Source organism: Phyllostomus discolor, chromosome 3 (genome assembly GCF_004126475.2).
Source record: "Phyllostomus discolor isolate MPI-MPIP mPhyDis1 chromosome 3, mPhyDis1.pri.v3, whole genome shotgun sequence".
Lineage (NCBI taxonomy): Eukaryota > Metazoa > Chordata > Mammalia > Chiroptera > Phyllostomidae > Phyllostomus > Phyllostomus discolor.
The window spans coordinates 34,579,453-34,597,850 of NC_040905.2; the positions used below are offsets into that span (position 1 = coordinate 34,579,453).

At 47.3% G+C, this 18,398-nt stretch overlaps 1 protein-coding gene across 2 annotated transcripts; it reads right to left on the bottom strand.

Annotated features, from left to right (window-relative positions):
* Window positions 1–218: 218 nt before the first annotated feature.
* Window positions 219–18,398, bottom strand: PDCD6 (programmed cell death 6). Of its 2 annotated transcripts, none has more exons than XM_028524416.2 (6): window positions 18,195–18,398; window positions 17,156–17,217; window positions 8,934–8,978; window positions 7,133–7,285; window positions 3,164–3,273; window positions 219–787 (listed from the first exon to the last, which is right to left on the bottom strand). In XM_028524416.2, exons 1-6 carry the CDS (start codon window positions 18,305–18,307, stop codon window positions 689–691), a joined length of 582 nt encoding a protein of 193 aa, XP_028380217.1. In that variant the 5' UTR covers window positions 18,308–18,398; the 3' UTR covers window positions 219–688. The 2 variants fall into 2 exon arrangements, with proteins under 2 accessions (XP_028380217.1, XP_028380207.1); XM_028524406.2 differs by having other exon boundaries at window positions 7,127–7,285; window positions 18,195–18,397.

Below are 18,398 nucleotides of genomic sequence, written 5' to 3' on the forward strand. Positions count from 1 at the left end.
CTCGGTAGCAGAGCATGACAGGGTTCAGAGTGAATGACCAAAACCTGCCTCTAAACTACACTGGGATGTGTATGTCCAAAGTAGTCCCCTGAAATTTAGACAAACTCCTCAAACAGGACGGATGGGGTCGAGGCATTTCCATAAGTGAATTGTGTGGACAGCTGGAGGTGTCCCAAACCCCCCCAGGCTTCCCTCACGAGCACGTCAGAGATGGACTGGGACAAGGAGCACATTGCTTTATTGCTTATTCAAATAAATACAATAAACCCTTTTATTAAAAAGTAAGGCACATGAAAAGCCTTCTGTGCAAGTTCTGTATAATTTTAAAATTCCTATTGGCTAATAAAAGTTTTCCCACTGTAGAATCAGAGCTATACAGCAAAGCACATGATGAACGTTTTACATGCAGAGTACCTGAACCATTCATTATTGTATCTTAGCTCATGGCACAAACAGTCCCAAATCAAATGCCTGTGTGTGAATAACAACATGACTATTGTTACAACGGCAAAAAAGTTAATCAGCTTATCCACATATGTACAGTTGGGTCCCCAAATATGAATTATACAAAATCTAAAGGAAGAACAGCAGCTACTGCATCCATGCTCCGTTTTGTTAAATGTAAGAGATTTGGCATTTTCAGTCTTTTTTTCCTGCAAGTCACGTTGCTATTTGTAAAAGGCCAGTGTTATACGATGCTGAAGACCATGGAGAGGTACTGTTCATATGACACCTGAATCCAGCCATCCTGATCTGTATCATAGCGTCTGAATATGTCTGTCAACCTCTGGGGGGGGAAAAAAAAACACAGGCATTTAGATCTTGATATTAAACAGAAGGAACAAAATGAATTTGGCAGAAAGACATTCGGAAGCCCAGTTTGGAAGCATTCATGTCTCCACACTCTGTGGCAGAGACCAGTGCGAGGACGGTGGAGGTTCCTGCCCACTTCCCGAGCCAGGCCTCCCCAGCAGGTGATGCTCAGCACACAGCATGGAAGGGCAAGTCTCCTTGACAGTTCAGGATCTATCCTGCCTGCCGTGTTCTCCTGTCTGCCAATCTCCCACCCCAAGTCTGACCATTCAAAAGCAGAAAGGAGCTGGTCCCCAACAGCAGGAACAGTCAGGAAAGGCCCGTCCTAAATGACAGCGCAGGCAACCACAATCAGTCCTGAAGAACCATAATGCCGAGAGAAGAAATCAAAGCCTGGGTTCATCGTGACCCTGGTGGCCAGCCAGCTGCCCAGAGCAGGGCCCAGAGAAAGGCTGGGGCCTGGCCACGTGGGCTGTGTGTGCCCTAGTCTCCCCGGTGCTCTACCTGTTGTCCCTTCAGAGCCGGGGCAAGGAACTGGCTACTACAAACAGGGCCTGACACAGGCGACCATCCCCTGGGTGTCAGCGAGGAGCATTCCAGCATGTGAGCAAAACGACAGAAACCACCAGTAGCACTTAACTCTGATTTGAAGAACAATGGGTAATGTTTTTTATGTTTTAATTGTATTTTTCCAAGATTTCTACAAGGTTTTAAAAAAGATTTTATTTATTTTTAGAGGGGAAGGGAGGGAGAGAGGGAGAAAAACATCTATGTGAGAAACATCGATCAGCTGCCTCTTGTACATACCTTGACCAGGGACTGAACTTGCAGCCCAGGCATGTGCCCTGATGGGAATCACCTGGCAACCCTTCACTCTGCAGGACGATGCCCAACCAAGTAAGCCACACTGGTCAGGGCTCTACAAGTTTTCATGGTTTTTGTTTTGTTTTCTTTTTTGTCAGAAACAATTTTCGAAAAGCCTTTTTCTTTTTGGAAAAGAGATGAAGGAAAACAAACATTTTTAGGGCTTTTTACTTGTGGCCTACAGCTCTTCTTTCCAATTCCCCACCTCTGTCCCACATTTAGGGTCATTCTCGAAATGGCAATCAGGCCCAAAGCACAGCTTCTGGAGGCCTGCCTGGAGGCAGTGGCTGGCCTGTTCTCAGCCTAGGGGGAGCTTCTCAGGGGATTTATCACATTACCTCAGCTGCTGAGCATATATGCAGTAACCTTTGCTTAGGCAGAAAAATAAGAATCATATGTTTACTTATGGAATCATCTCAAATGAAAATCCTAAACAAATCAGACACAGATTCTAATGAGATTTTTACACTGCACCTTTTTCTGGTGTGTTCGAGCACTGCCAACCTGTAACTCAACCTCACCAGACCCTGAGAGACAGACGAGGTCAAGGTCTCGCATCTCAGATATCTGAAGCTTCAGCGTTAACAGGCCTGGATCTGGAGAGACAATGACCCACCAGATTCACTGGAAGGGAAATCAGAAACTTCACTTTTAATGACCTATCATTTTAACAAGAAAAAAAAAATCTGAGAATGTTTTTAAAAACTCCACATTAGATTTAGAAACCTCATACTGTTCACATCTTCAGTGAGTTTTAAAGCTGACAAAAGGGAACCTCAACTTGGATTCAAGTTGCTAGCACTTATCTTCTAGAGATGGGCTCTGCTAAAATATTGATGGAAAAAAACATTCTTTTCCGTAAGTGGAACCTGCTTCAGAATAATGGGGGAGGAGGTTATAGAGTTGTTATAATTCACTGACCACGAGTAAAAATGGTTGAGTCTGAGTGACAGGCACATGGGTTCATTTTACTGTTGTCTCTGCTACTGCTAATTTTTTTGCCGTAGGACAGGCATCTCAGAAACCTGTGCGGGAACAGGGCGTACAGGGTTCAGCGGGACCTGAGCTCCACCAGATACTGGCGGGAATGGCACCAACACCCGCACAAGGACCTGTGAGCTCCGGACCCAGGATGGGGATTTGGAGCTCACCTCACACAGGAAGGCAGGGCAGCAGGAAGACCACATGGAAAATCTGCCCATTTCCTCAGAACAAAAACACAACGAAAATAGTAGAGTATACACGTAAGTAACCCGCTGGATATGGGGAAAGAAAACCATTCTTCCGAATGGACTACTCTATAATATTTCCAGGGAGAGAAAGAGCACTACTGTTTACCCCTCTGAGTAACAGAAAGAAGAGTTACCTCTCCAGAGGAAAGAATAGCTTTCAGAAGCTTTAAGAACTAGTATTACACATGGCCTGACCCCACTTTACCGCAGCGTCCAGACTGGTATTTCCTTTTTCCTCTGGGGAGCCCAGTTACCTGCAAGACGATGCAGCCCTGGATGAAGTCATCAAAGGCGATCTGTCCCCGTCCTTGTCTGTCAAATTTTCGAATGAGGATGTCGTGAAACTGGTCAGAGAGCCGGTAGCCTTGAAAGGGAATCAGAGTAAATACAGTGCCAGGGGGGCAGGCGTTTGCTTCAGCACCACACGCGCCCTCCTCCCCAGCAGACCACGACTCTTACCACAGCTGGTAATAAATGCTCTGGGCTGGGGGGAACACACGGTGCACATTCATTCAAATGCACTCTAACCTACGTGAGTCACTCGGCAGTGACCACTGCTGACAGGTGGAGTGTCTTCCCGGAGGGTGAGGAGAAACCGGAGGCTGGACCGCACCATGAGCCGAAGGACCCCGTGAACTCACTAGCTCACACTGTACCCGCAGTCCACTGGGTGGCCCCGCCACAGACCACCCTGCAAGGCACCCAGGCCAAGTTTCTTGAATGCGATGGGGTGTTCATTTTAAAAACTCCTTTACTGATAGATTTTATTACATTTATTAATCTAGATGTGAAAGTTCTGAATGGTTCAGCTGCCCTGGGTTACTCATTACTAGAGAATGTTTTGAAAGATACAATATCACTGACATTTTCTAGTTAAACAAAATGTAAACCTGAGGAGGAAACAGATTAATGGATAGATATCTCCCCCACAGAAATGAACTGACTAGGAAATAAAACATTGCAAGGAGTAAGAGCCTCACAAAGTTCAGAACCACTACAGGTTCAAAAAATGTTATGGCAAAGGGTCACTGATTCCATTTTCAATTTACAAGGCGTGTCTTGAAAAGATCTCCAGCAGGAAGATGGGTCTGAAGACGTGTGAACGCAGTCCCTCATGTGTGGGACAACCTTGCGGGCCAACTAAATGAGGACACCTGCTTCCTTCCCCTTCCTCCCCTCTGAATCCCACTACCTGCGTGACCAAGGTATCCTTACTTAGTCAGGAGACAAGATCCAGGTGCCAAAATATTTTTACTGGTTTTCAGTCTTGCTGCAGTCTTTGCAAGGAAATGCACACCATACTGTCTGAGTGAATGTCACAGTTAATTACCTGTATGAACACTTAACACTTCACTAAAAAAGACTTAAACATGCAAATGTGATGGTACCTTCTTGAGTGGCCAGCGTGCTTTGCACGTCTCTATGATGTAAATCCAGGTGCCCCTCCCTGCAAGCTCAGTAGAAGACAGGATGCCTGACTTAGAAAGAGACAGCAGGTCCTGGATGGCTGTCACTCCTCCTGGCCCCTATGATTCTCATCTCCTCACACCAGCACCTGTGCCTGTGGTCAGGTAAGAGAGACCCAGGCTGGTGAGGGCTGGGCTTGGGACACCAGGATGAGGCCATGCCCATTCCAGTGCAATAGTCTCCTGCCCAGAATGGGAAAGGACAGACGAGGGAGTGATGACACAGTATCTCCACAATCTACAGACAACTGGAAGCAGCCTGTATTGCCCCTGGCACTAACTTCCAGTGACCCTGGATCTCAATACCATTGCCAGGAAAACAAAAGCGAAGAAAATCAGACCAGAAAAATAAATGATGGAAAAACCATAGAAAGAAGAGTATTTATCTGAGAGGCCAAAATCTGGGAGCAGCCAGTTCTCTACCAGGTCCTTTCAGTAAAAATCCACGTAGCAATAATTAAAAGGAGGTGCCCTCTGTTGTGGCCCCCCACAGTTTAGAGCCCTGGCTGGGACTGGCTGCCCTTTAAAACTGGCGTGCTGGCCACAGGGTCATACCCCAACCTGTAGATAAGCACCTTTCTGCTTCTGAATAAAAAGGAGACAAAGCGAATGCAGCAAAAAGATAGAAAACAGTTGAAAATGAGTTATGAGTAAATAGAGGTTCATTACATTTCAGGAAGTTTTCATAATAAACATCACCCTGGCTCAGCAGCCGGCGGGGCCCAGGTGGAAGAAAGGAGAGGTGGGCGTGGAGCTGCGCCGGGCCATGTACTGCCTGAGTCAACTCCACCTGAGGAGCTGTGGCCTGCGGCCGCCAGGAGTGAGGGCGTGCCTCATGCACCTTCTCACATCTGGGTCTCTGTACGTGGCACACAGCACATATTAATAAAAGTTTAAAAACCAATGGACTATCAAATCCAACACATGTGCCAGTCAGTCACACAGTGCTGCCAGGGCTGGCCTGAGACACCAGCACGGAGCTGACAAAGGTCAGAGAGCCCCTTAGGGCTCAATGCCCCAGACCCCCTCATGCATCTGCTGGGCTAAATTTAGCCCTTGCTTACCAGAGGCAAGATACCTGTTCTTAGGGGTCAAAACTGAACGGAACATCTTGCTTTTGCGGCACGTTTCCTAATACTATGAAAATCTTCCAAAATAATCAATACAGGAAAAGGATGACAATGTTCCTTGCACAGAAAACAAGGCTTCAGAAAAGCCCTAGAAAATCAAGAACCAATCACGGGAAGAAACTTTTTAGAATAAATGAAGAAACACTGCAAAAGATTATTTACTTTCTCCAGAAAAAGGTCGGAAGCCACGACAGGAAACATCTCAGTACTGAGGTGTGAGGGGCCTGCCAGCCCCTGACCACGCGGCGTCCCTGCCTGACCTGCAAGGCTGCGTCATCGCTGCAGCAGTCCTGGGTTGGACCGGTACTGGGAGGCCCGAGGGTTCTGGGTCACCACGCTCCACACAGGCGTTTCCACCATGAGCTCCAAGGACACGGTGTTCACAGCACCAAGTAAAAAGAGAGGGCTCTGGGCCTCTCGAGGTTAGACAATGCTGTGTTCTGTGACCTGTGACACCTGAGGTCACTTGACTGTAAATCATTCACAGGATCTGGGCTCCTCCCTCCCAAGTGCTTCCCAGCCTGGCCAGGCCCCTGGCTCCTTCCCTCCCAGACTCCCCTCGGACCCCCAGCAGGTCCCCTACCTAAGGGAAGAACAAGGTCAGTAGTGTTCCGAGTTCCAACTCAGAGAACCCGAGGTCCACGTCCTACACAAACTGACCACACAGACTTCCTGTGCAATCCCATGGCCTCTACCTGACAGATACTATGTCTGAGTTCATAAGACAAGGAAAAGAAAACTGACAGAAAGAGAAGACAGCCATAAAGCACGTGATCACAGAAAAATGGAGAGGGCAAGACCATATTAACCACCACAAGAACTGAAATGTAGTTTATACTATTAAAACTTGAAATACCCAGAAAACAGTACATTATAATCTAACTTTTCTTATTTTTTCTAAGAGGCATTTATAAGCAGCCTTTTAAGAAAAACATAGAAGGGGTTTTGTCATGGGGGCCCAGTGAACACAGGGCTGAATAAAACTGACCCAAATTAGAATCTCAGTGTAACTTCAACCTTGAACAAGTTCGTCAACATTTTGGTTTTTCCTCTTTTAAAAAAAATCACAACTTCCTCTCAGACACATTCCTTGGTATCGGAAGGCCCGCTGGCCCCTCTGGAAAGGTACCATGTGCGCACTCCTGACCACACTGCACGCACACACGCTGACATGCACTTGAGAATGGGAGCTCTTACTGACTGACGCCCTGCCCGAGGCCCACAGTGTGCACTGCAGCTTAGAGAATCATCTCTTATGTGTATTGTGTCATCTTCCTGTGCATTTTGATGTATCATGAAATATAAGCTGCCCTACACTGTTTTTTTCCACTTATTCACTATAAATTGTTTCAAAGCCACATTCTCAATGTGCTTGTGATGTCATTCCAATTCACAAAAGATAAACGATTGCATAGCCCTTATCTCATTTTGGATGAAAAAATGCATTAACAAAACTGCATGTGTCTCCAATAACATCAAAATATAAATCCGTTACGATGTAAACAAAAAATTCACATAGACTGGGTTAAAAAATCAGTTAAGTTGAACAAAGTAAAAAGCGCTTTAATGGTACCTAGGTTCCAAAATGAAACATGCTACACAATCAAGGTAAATGAATTACCAAAACCTGAGAGGGCTTGCTTGAGCTCATTCTTGTCAATCATCCCCGAATTGTCCCTGTCGTAGGTGCGGAAGACGTTCTGCCAGTCTGTGATGTACTTCCAGACGCCTGTGAACTCGTTGAAGTTCACGCCAGCCTTGTTCTCACGGTCAAACATTGCTAAGAGGAAAAGGAGTGTGAGTGGTGGCAGTGAATGGAATCTCAACGTTATTCACCAAGAAACACAGCCCCAGCAGCCACCTCCCCTCATATCCAGCAGACCTGGGTACCTCTGGGCCCAGCATGGTGCTCAGCCAGTGAATCCCCAAGTGTTGCTGCTAATCATGCTCATTGGCTGAGTCAGGGGCAAGATTACCTCTGCTGGGGAGGGGCAGAGATACCGTCCCCATGAAAAGGAAAGTGCAAGCAAAACACACTATTAGAGTCACAATAAAAAGAATACTTCACACTGAAGCAGGTTCTACAGAAGTGCAACCACTGGCAGTTTTGCATTGCCAGGAAGACACCAGAGCTAAGTGCCCCTTACCCCCAGCTCCTAGTTCTGGGCCTAGAGCCCAGGGACCCCTCCCCTCCCCAGGACTGACACACTCCAGAGGAGGCCACTTCAATGAGAAAGAGACTCCATCAGGGGTGTCCGACCTTTTGGTGTCTCTGGGCCACCCTGGAAGAAGAAAGGTTGTCTTGGGCCACACATTAAATACATTGCAGCACGTAATCAACAAAATCTCATAATGTTTAAGTAAATTTACGATTTTGTGTTGGGTCGCAATCATAGCCATTCTGGGCTGCATTCAGCCCCACAGGTCACAGATTGGGCACCCCTGCAGTGTACTGGCTTCACTGTTATTTTTAAAAGATTTTATTTGTTTTTTAGAGAGCAGGGATGGGAGGGTCAAAGAGAGGGAGAGAAACATGGATGCCCAAGAGAAACATCAATGGGTTCCCTCTTGAATGCCCCCAACTAGGGTCCTGGCCCACATCTAGGCATGTGCCCTCACTGGGAATCGAACTGGCAATCTTTTGGTTCACAGGCCGGCACTCAACCCACTGAGCCACACCAGCCAAGGAGAGACTCTACTGGCTTTAATGTTTCCTTAGTAAGACCTGCCTTTCATTCAAAAAAAAAAATCAGCCCAATTCCAGGTCCAAATACAAAAGAACCTAAACCTATATTTACATAAAATTGCAAAATGGCTAAAATACATGTATATAAAAACTCGGTCTGAATCAATGCCATAAGGAAAATGATAAGTCACATTTGGTGTCTCTTCAGCTAAGGAGATTAATGTAAGCCTGTAGAGCATGAGTGCTCCTGGTTTGGTCAGAAGCACATTACATTCAGTGAAGTTCCGTGTAATAAAAACCAGGGGATTCCTCAAGTCTGAGGTCACACAGGATAAGGCCTGTGCGTGCAGCATGCAGTCCAGTGTATACATGAAACCTTCAGGTGGGCAACTGAAAGGGCAGATCAGATGTACACTCACAGTAAACAATCAGCCCTGGCCAGGTGACTCGGTTGGTTGGAGCATCATCCCGTGTATCAAAAAGGTTGCTGGTTCGATCCCCGGTCTGGACACAAACCTAGTTTTTGGGTTCAATCCCCAGTCGGTGCGTGTATGGAAGGAAACCAATAGGTGTTACTCTGATTCTCTCACTCTCTTCCTTCCTTCCTCTCTAAAATCAGTAAACCCATCCTCTGGCAAGGACTAAAGAAAAGAATCCGTGTGGGCACAGAAGGGCAGGACGAAGGCCCACATCTAACAAGAGTTCTGGGAAAGTAAGGCAGGATGCCAGCACCCTTACTTACATATGATTGACCTGACAGTCACAGGATTAAATGGAGTCCAGGTGCCTGGAAACAAAGAGGAACTCAAGTAAGAGAGAGCAATTCGTACCTTTATTGATTTTTACACTCAGTAAAAACAAAGTAAAAGAAAATGCCTTTAATGTGGAGGAAAAACAGTATTTCTGCCTATCCCTCGTTTCTATAAAAACAGCCCATTTTCCATTCTATGCATACAACTGTTTCAGTTCTGGGTGGCACACAGGGACCTACCCCCGCCCTTTGAGCTGTGGTGTGCTGGAGAGTCTGCTGGGGCTACACCTCACACTCAGGGACACTGGGCCCTGGAGCACCTCCCAAGTCCACACCCACCCAACTCAGGGCTCGTCCAGGCTTCTAACCCTCACATGTTTCCCTCCAAACACGTGCACATCCTCCACCCAACTCCCACCCCCGCTTTAGGCCTCAGGTGAAATGCTTCCTCAGGGAGCTTTCCCTGAGTGCCCCATACTCCAGGTAGCTACGTTAAATCCATCTGCTCTGCTCGTGCCTTCTGACTAACCCCTTCAGAACACCTGCAACGGTCATTACTCCAGGCAGGCTGGTCCTCCCAAGAAAGAAGGGGCTCACATGTCCCCACCCAGGCCTGGCACACATCACCGCTGGACAGCACCTTTGTGCAGGCTTCACAGACCTTTGGGGGGAGTTGGGCAGGAGTGTGTATATAAAGGCATTAGGAAAAGTCAGTATTGTTGCAAACCAGTATAAAAGCAAAACTATGTTACAGGAAAATTCCACACACAGGAGTATCACTGCTTCACCCATGCCTGCTGGCCCTTTCCTCCTCCTTACTGGCTCCGTGCACAGAACTGGGGTTCTCAGAAGATAACCCCCCAATGACCAGAAGCCAGGAACCACAGGCCCCCACTGGAGTCTCTTCCTTCCTTCGTGTTCCCGCCACCTGATTTGGACTAAGTGACCAAGGAGATGAATTGAGTGTGGGCCGAACTGAGCTGACGGTGCAGAGCTGGAGCGGTCAGTCTACCCCGACTGCGCATATTGACCCTGGGCTGTCAGCCAATGACTTGGTGGAACAAGTGTTAAAAGCAGTCCAAGTGAAGGCACACTTGGACTAATTAAGTAAGGCGGCACACAGGCCCTCTTGTGGTGAGGACCAAGGGCCCCGACGGGCAGGTGTGGAGTGCACAGATGGCGCAGACGAGAGAGGCAGGCCTGGGGGACCCAGCCGTGCTGGAGGAGCCTGGGAACTGAAGGGTCTGGGCGGAGTCAATGATGGAGGCACCTAGAACATGGGGGAAGGCCCCAGGCATCCACTTGTCCTTCCTGTTACCCAAATGGGACCTGACTCTCCACAGAAACCAGGGGGGCAGTAACAGCCAACAGGTAACTAATTGATTCTCAGTCCTGTGACCTGGTTCCCAGGCTTAACATCAAGGCTTAATAACCCACAGTGAAGCCGAAATGCCGCAATGTGCAGACACTTTACAACTTGGTTATATTAAGCATTAAATGCACCGTCCCTGGCTGGTGTGGCTCAGTAGATTGAGTGCTGGCCTACGAACAAAAGGGTCGCCAGTTCAATTTGCAGTCAGGGCACACGCCTGGGTTGCAGGCCAGGTGCGGGGAAGGGGTGTAAGAGGCAACCACACATTGATGTTTCTCTCCCTCTCTCTCCTTTCCTTCCCCTCTCTAAAAGTAAATAAATAAAATATTTAAAAAATAGATAAATGCGCCCCAGTGTCAGCCCGAAAACCTAAACAGTTTATAAAACAGTTTTCTGTAAGAACACACACTGTAATGCCAGTAAGGCATGTTCGACAGCGCTTGCTGGAGGCAGAGGCCATATCCTACAAGTGGGTTTTTCCACAAGCCCTTCGCCCCCAGCGAGCCTCTCCCAGGTTTCCTGGGCCAGCCGTGACTTCGAACATTCCCATTTGCTCCTTCCAGTAACCGACGTGTCCAGAAACACCAGAACCAACCAGGATGCAAAAGATTACCTGTCAGACTTTTACATAGAAATATATGTTCACTGTATTGCCTCAACTATGTCTCAAAGAGCACCCCCTCCAAAAAATCCCAAAACAAAAAAACCTGGAAACACTACTCTTTCCCCTATAAATTGAGTACACAGCTTTTCACCCATAATTTGGAAACAGTGCTAACACCTGAAGCAACACTGCACGAATGGCACGCTCATGGGACAAGCTGCAGTCTGCAGGGTGGTCAGTCACCGTAGGGGGCTTTAGCGTTTTTCCACTTCAACTCCAAGCACACAACTGATTTCAGGAATTTGTATCTGCTCCCTTCTCAGTTTGCTCTGCGATAATACTGGGTTGGCCAAAAATAGGTCCTTGTTTTTTTTTCTGTAAAATAAAAACCCATTTTTTTCATTTTCACCAATCACTTTATTGATTTGGATGTTTTTTGAGTATGTTGGCTACCTCCTGCATGGTACAAAGCTAATTAATTGTTCTCAATTAATGTCTCAATTTGATTGCTATCAACTTCAACTGGTCTACCTGACCACGGAGCACTGTCCAGCAAGAAATCTCCAGCACAAAACTTCACAAACCACTTAGACACATTTGATCAGTCACAGCACTTTCTCCACACATTGCACAATTTTTTTTGTTTCAGTTGCGTTTTTACATTTCCTGAAATAATAAAGCATAATATCCTGAAAATGTTGCTATTTTCTTCTATCTTCAATATTAAAATAGCTACATAAAAATTCACCAATACTGCTAAGTTTTCAGAATGCACGCTGTTGTGACAGCTGTCACAATACAATCTAACAAAATTGTTTCAGATGAAATTAAAGAAAACTAAGTGCTGTAAGAGCCATCTAATGGGAAAAAAAAACCAAACGAACTTTTTGGCCAACCCAATATATCATCTTTTCACTCTCCAAAGAGAGTAAATGAAATTATGTCCTATTAACCATAAATTTAAATTTTGGTTGACAGAGACTTTAGTGATGGTGACGGGTTTAGTCTTCACAACTCCTTGCATACATACAGCTGAAATACCTGAGTACTTAAAATCTTTTTTGGGGGGAAGACTTCCCATCATCACTGGCAATCTCTGCGTGCTTTCCTGCAGCAGACGCAGAACCCAGCCTTTCTGGCTTTTCTGCCAGGGGAACCTGTGGGGAGGGGGTGGAAGTGCCGCAGGCCCTGGACACCATTCAACACATGGATGTGCGAGGACTTTGGTGCCTCTTTAGATTCAGCAAAATCCCACGTTTCACCAGTCATCTTCAGTTAGAGCCTCCAACAGCCATGACTGGAAATATGGCCTTTCTGAAAAGCTGACTGAATACTGACCAACAGCACAACAATGCCTATACCCTTTATCTGATAAATGCCCCTTCTAGGAACGTGTTCTATGAAACTCTGGGTCCAACCACTGCAGTAGTAACATTGATGAAAATTAAAACAATGAAGTGCCTAACGGCTAACACTGTAAACTCCATTCGGGTAGATCTGACATTGTCTTGCAGTTCTGGACCAGGCAGTGAGGCACCTGGTGGAGATGGGCTCGGCTGGAGGGGGAACAGGATCTCAACTTCAGCTGTCCTGTTTTTACACCCAAAGACACTGAGGCCAGGAACGCTGTGACCTGCCCAGGCTCGTGCAATAACCTATCAGCAAAGTCAGGTCACCTAATCCCAACTTTCCTTGTTTCTATCTGAAACTCTGGTGGGCAAGTTTCTGGGAAGAGCAGGTGTGACAGGCTGTGTAACTAGCTAGGACAACACTCATGGTCAGTGTGGTACAGCAAAAGGACAGAAAGTAAAACCAGCAGAGGGAAAGGCACTGGGACAAGTCTGGGAAGACTGGGCACAGCTTCCAGAGTGTGCCATATGTAGTCACCCAGGACAAGCTTGATCCTCCAGCGACAGGCTCATGACACATGTAAAAGTATTTGCTGTCAACCAGAGAAGCTCCCCTGAGCCAGGGAGCCTAGGGCTTCTCTTGGGGATCAGTCACTGAAGCTCCCGATGCCCAGACAAGGCATTGCTAGCACCAAACTGTGTAACATTTTCCAGGCAAACGGGCACAATGCACTTAAGGCTCTCAGTGTGCAAAACACTCTTTATTAGTCAGAACATTCCAGAGGCAGCCAGTCATCCAACAGGCCCTTTCTGGAAATGTGCAGGCTCTGAGTAACCTAGCCTGCTGAGTCAGCCCTCACCTGCACACAGGCAGAAGGGGGCTGCAGGTGAACCTCACTGCCTCTGCTACATCTGGGCAACAAACACCATCACCCACAACACTGGGCCGGACAGGGATGCAACTGCAGGGACTGTCTGCTTGCATGGTCTCACTTCTCTCATTCTTTCAAATACGGGATCCCAAAGACAGCTGGAACTCTATTTCGTGAAAAATGCCTTTAAAAGAATATATGAATTATTACTTTTTAAGATATAGCTAAAAATGCCTCCTTAAAATACACCAATATCTTATGTTAAGGCAAACCTTAAAGCACAAAAAAAGAGGCTTGAGCAAAAGGTAACTTCCCTTAATTCCAAAAAATAGTGTGAAAGTAAAAAAAATAAGTACCTAAAAGTCAAGACAGTTTGTGACAAGTTATTTTTAAATGAAGGCACAAGAACAGTCCCTTGTCTCTTCAGACCCACTGGCCACACACGTCCTGAGAGCAGTCATTTCTGGAGGTTTTCCTACAAAGGACTCCGTGTGTGCGACCTACAAAAGCCCTTTTCCAAGATGGTCTCAGCTCGACTTCAAACAGACAGCACTCCAAACCACAGGTCTAACTGAAGATAAAGACCATGCTGTTCTGTAGCTCCAGTTTCTCACCAGCAACAAACTACTAAAAATAATTTCCTAAAACAGACCAATAACCTAGCTCTAATGTGAAAACAGAAGCCTATTCCTGGGAGAAAAATCAGAACTGAAAGCAATGTCAACCATATCAGCTACAGGAATTCAAGGAGCAAGACGAGCCGACACTGTCTATCCAGTAAGCAGCCTGGCCCTTGTTCGGGAGGAGACAACTACAACAATAGTTACAGAAGGTGAAGAGAAAGGAGCACATCAAAGAAACAGAAATGCTGTCCAAAGGGAGGAGTGGCACACACCAACGTGGGAGGAAAGGGGCTTGAGCGGGTGGTGGTATGGAAGGAGTCCGTCTTACCGGGAGGAGAGGTGGGTATTCTGGACAGAAGGAACAGAGATCCGAGGCTGGGGGGGACACGGCAGGGCACCAGAAGCATCTGGCCACCAAGTGAAGAGACAGATAGGAAAGCACCAGGGTCAGCAAGGGCCTGACTGAGGAGCGAACCTGAGGCAGAACATGAGCAGCGACGTGGAGGTGCACCAGCAGCACACTTCCGGATTCGGATCCTGACTTTATCATGTGAGAGCAGCAAAGGGCAAGTACAGTGGTGGTAATACCATCACCGACTCTGCGACGTTGTGAAAGGACTAGAAACCTGTACTCGTCAATCACCTGCCTTTCTGCAGAAAGAAGTTTATGAAGCCCTGTCCAGGTATTTCAGTTGGTTAGAGTACTGTCCGGATACGCCATGGTTGTGCATCCAAGTCAGGGCATGTACAAGAAGCAACCAATGAATGCATAAATAAGCAGAACAACAAATCAATGGTTGTCTCTCTCTCCCCACCCCTCTGTCTCTCTTTAAAAAAATCAATAATACTTTTTAAAAAAGCAGTTTACAAAGACAGTCAGTCAGTCAGTCATGAAAGTAAATTTTAATTATGTTGGAGAAAAGTAGGAAGAAAGTGAGGAGTCTGAGGCTACATTCATGAAGCTTACCTCCTAAACGCTAAATTCTTGTTACCAGTGAACCACATACTTAACTAAATTTTTAGCAGGTAATTTGAAGAGAAAAACCTAATTGCTTAAAAGATTGTGTTTGTAAAATACAACAAGACAGCTCAATCATCACAGCTGATAAATACACAAGAAGCACCACGTTCCCAGGGAGGAGTGACATGGCCATTTCTCTGGGCTGCCCCAGAGGGCACAGTGACCACAAGGCCACCTTTGTCAGGTTAAATGACTGCTTCATGGGGCTAGTTTAATGGTTCCAATAAAAGCTGAGGGAATCCCACAGGGCAATTCAAGAAAAGCAACTCTAGAGGGGCCACTGTGAGATGGGTCCTGATACACACTGGGTTAATCCAGGTATTGATTTCTAAGCACCTTAGAAGGGGGGAACGGTCATCCTTTGGACAATTCTATTCAAAATTCGCAGTCAAGCAGGCTCCTGGTTGAGATTTAGTAGCAGTGGAGTTCAAGACTATGTTCTGACAGAGCAAAGAGCCTATGCTCCAACAAGCGTAACCTCTAGTGAAAACACAGGAGCCTAACCCTTAGGTCAGAACAGAGGTCCCCCACTCGCACCTGTGGGACTCCAACAACAATGCTGACTGTGGGACAAGGTTTGCGAAGTGCCCAGCATGCTGCCCACGTGTAGTGTGTGCTCCCTAGATGGTGACTATCATCACCACTGTCATTAGGGAAAGAAAAGCCATCAAAGACTCAAGGCGGTCCTTTGACCAGTAACAGTGGCAGTAACACCACTATTCCTTATCCCTCACCAGAGCTCTACATGCACTTCCTCAATTCACCATCCTGGTAACTGTGGGACACAGACCCAGAAAGGTCAAGCCCCTGCTCAAGGTCACATTCCTAGAACCGGTAGAACCTGGGTTTGATTTAGGGAGGCTGACCCCCTGAGCCCACCCAAGGTGGACAGATTCAGAGTACGCGACCACCACTCCCAACTAAACAGGTTTCACACAAACCCTAAACCCGGGCAGCATTCTCCAAAGTGAACAGCAAACGGACAGAAAGATGTCCAAGTGGACTGCGAATCAGTCCTCCCTCGCTGGAAAAGAGCTCTAAAGAACAGAGAGTGAGCGAGGGGCACTCTCACTGTCCTGGCCAACATCTTTAACATCTGCCAATTAACATATGATGGGAAGAAATCATCTATTTTGGTCACAGAAATCACCTATTTTGGTTAACATTTACAAAGTTTTAAGCCAGGATTTGCCAGATTGTAGCCTGCTGGATTCCAGGTGCTCTGGACATCTTTCATCTTTCTGGCAACCCTGTCTTCTACTTGCCCTGATGTAACTCAAGCACTGGGGACACAGACCACAAATAAAAAGGGGTTAATAATGATCAGAGAAGAATCAAGAACACACAATCGTCAAGATGGAAGTAATAGAATTTCTAAATTTTCTGAAAATAATCTATATAAACATATGTGAAGTTGTACACCAACATCTGTAGCCTACACATGTTAAATACTGGAAATAAAGTCAGTGGTATCCACCCTTCTTCTATCACGTAAATGCACTAATGTAAATACAAATCTGCAGCTTCATGCAAATCATGAAGCAATAAAATACACTAACACTGAGTTCCTGGTTGTGCTAACAGTGAGGGGCGCTGCCTTCTTTAGCACCATCTTCCGCACTGGGAGGCAGGGTGTGCGCCCTTGGTCCGTTCCACTCCCTAGTCCAGTCTTTCTACAGCATCAAACTGCTTGCCACTAATAAAAACTAGTAAAAATGAGCCTTTCAACATCTTCATAACATCTTAAAATTAATCCCCTTTCTAGCGTATTTCTAGTGGGAAGGCAAGCTACAAATGTAAGAATCAGAAAGGACAGTGCATCTGAGGGATTAAAAAAAGGACAACACTGTCAGAACATTTAATAAAGTAAAAGATCTCTAACAGTACTTCCACAGATTAATCATGTGGATTGACGCTGGCAAAAACTCAACTCCACGGAGAGCCGGTAACACACCACTCACAAGAACTGTAACCCTCTTCCTTGGCTGAATGCTTCTAGTTCTGCCACTGACAAGACCACCCCCTCCCCCAATCTGGTGGTCACTGGGACCTTGGTGGCCCTCTCCAGGAGGGTCACAAAGATCAGTTACCTAAGAAATTCAATGATCTTCAAGATACCAGAAGGATATCTGCTGTACAAATCTAAACTTCTATTCCTCCCTAAAACCTACACCTCCAATCTGCACCACTCAAATAGCAGTTCCCCACATTGATCCACACAGTTGTTCCACAAGGCACTCTGAGCAGCATTAACACACACAGGACCACTTGGCAAAATAAGTCGGAACCGCCTCCAGCACGTGCAAATAATCAGATGTACAGGGGGGGTCGGGCTTGCAGTTTAGAAGTCCTGATGGCCAAATCCCACTCACCGTTGGACAGTGCTTGCTGAAGCTCGTTGTCGGATATCACGCCACTCCTGTCTTTATCAACCCTACAAAATCAAGACCAGTTCACCTGGTGATTAGAAGGGCGCCAAAAGCAAACTATGCAAGCACAAACATTTAACCCCACTGACCACCCAATATTAATTCTGGCATGCTTCTTCCCATGGAGCTTTCACTTTGTTCTGCTGGGGACAAGGGAAACACCTGGGGCTACTCCCTCATCCTAAGCACTCCACCTGCCAAAGTCTAAATTGGTTCCCAGGCCTTTTCCTTCGATTCTCCCTTGGCCTGAGTTCCACCTGCACCAGGTTCTCTCTTGTCACAAACAAGAACAGATTTTCTCATTCATGTCATTCCTTGGCCATGCGTCACCCCAGGTTTCCGTCATTTATTCACTGGAACCACGGCCACCGACAGAAGGGCCTCAGGTAAAGATCACCTGTCCCGGCAGCCATCACGTCCCAGCTTCTTTCCTGGCTGCTAGCATTTTAATAGCGCTGGGGCAGAGTCTTGTTTCTCTTTATCTAAAACTATCATCGCCAGGAGAATCTTCCGGAGCAGCAAGAGCCCGCCCCTCAACCGAGGGTTTCTGGCTGTTAGGGAGAGGGGTGGAGGCAAAGCGTCTACCGCAGGCTCCATACCTCCAGAGAGGTCCGGCGCTTGGGAAGACCCGGAGATAAAAGGGGGTAGGACCAGGGACAGGAGGGGAGGAAGGAGAGTGAGCAGAGCGGAGGCCTCGGAATGGCTGGGTTGTGGGGGGAAGTTGGAGAAGGCCAGAAGGACGGAGAAAGACTAGGAGGGGGGAGAGACCGGGGACAGGCCAGAGTGAAGACTAGGGAAAGGCTGGGGTGGGAGGGTGGTGGGAGCGAGCGAGGCCGGGGAGAGGCGAAGGGGGAAAATTAAGCAGGAGGCTGTGGAGAAGCTGCTGGGAGGACAGAGTGCAGGCTGGAGAGAGGCCAGGGATTGAGGGTTGGAGGAGCAGAGGCCGGCGGACTCCCGTAAGCGCTCGCACCCCGAACCTCACCTCTGAAAGACGTTCCACAGGAAGCTCTGGTCCGGCAGCGCCGCGCCCATGGCTGGGCCGGGGCCCGGGCCGGGGCCGGCCCCGGGGCCCGGGCGGTAAGGGTAGGCGGCCATGAGCCCAGGGGTGAGGCTAGGCTGGGGAGTCGGTGGCGACACTAAACGCCTTAAGGTAACTGCACTTCCGCCTCTGCTAGGGGCGTGGCCT

Coding starts and splice junctions, on each gene's coding strand:
- PDCD6 (XM_028524406.2), bottom strand. CDS start 18,307: ATGGCCGCCTACCCTTACCGCCCGGGCCCCGGGGCCGGCCCCGGCCCG. Junction 7,286..8,933: donor GACTGTCAGGTCAATCATAT/GTAAGTAAGGGT, acceptor TTTTCCTCTTAG/CAATGTTTGACCGTGAGAAC. Junction 788..3,163: donor AGGGCTGCATCGTCTTGCAG/GTAACTGGGCTC, acceptor TTCCCCCCCCAG/AGGTTGACAGACATATTCAG.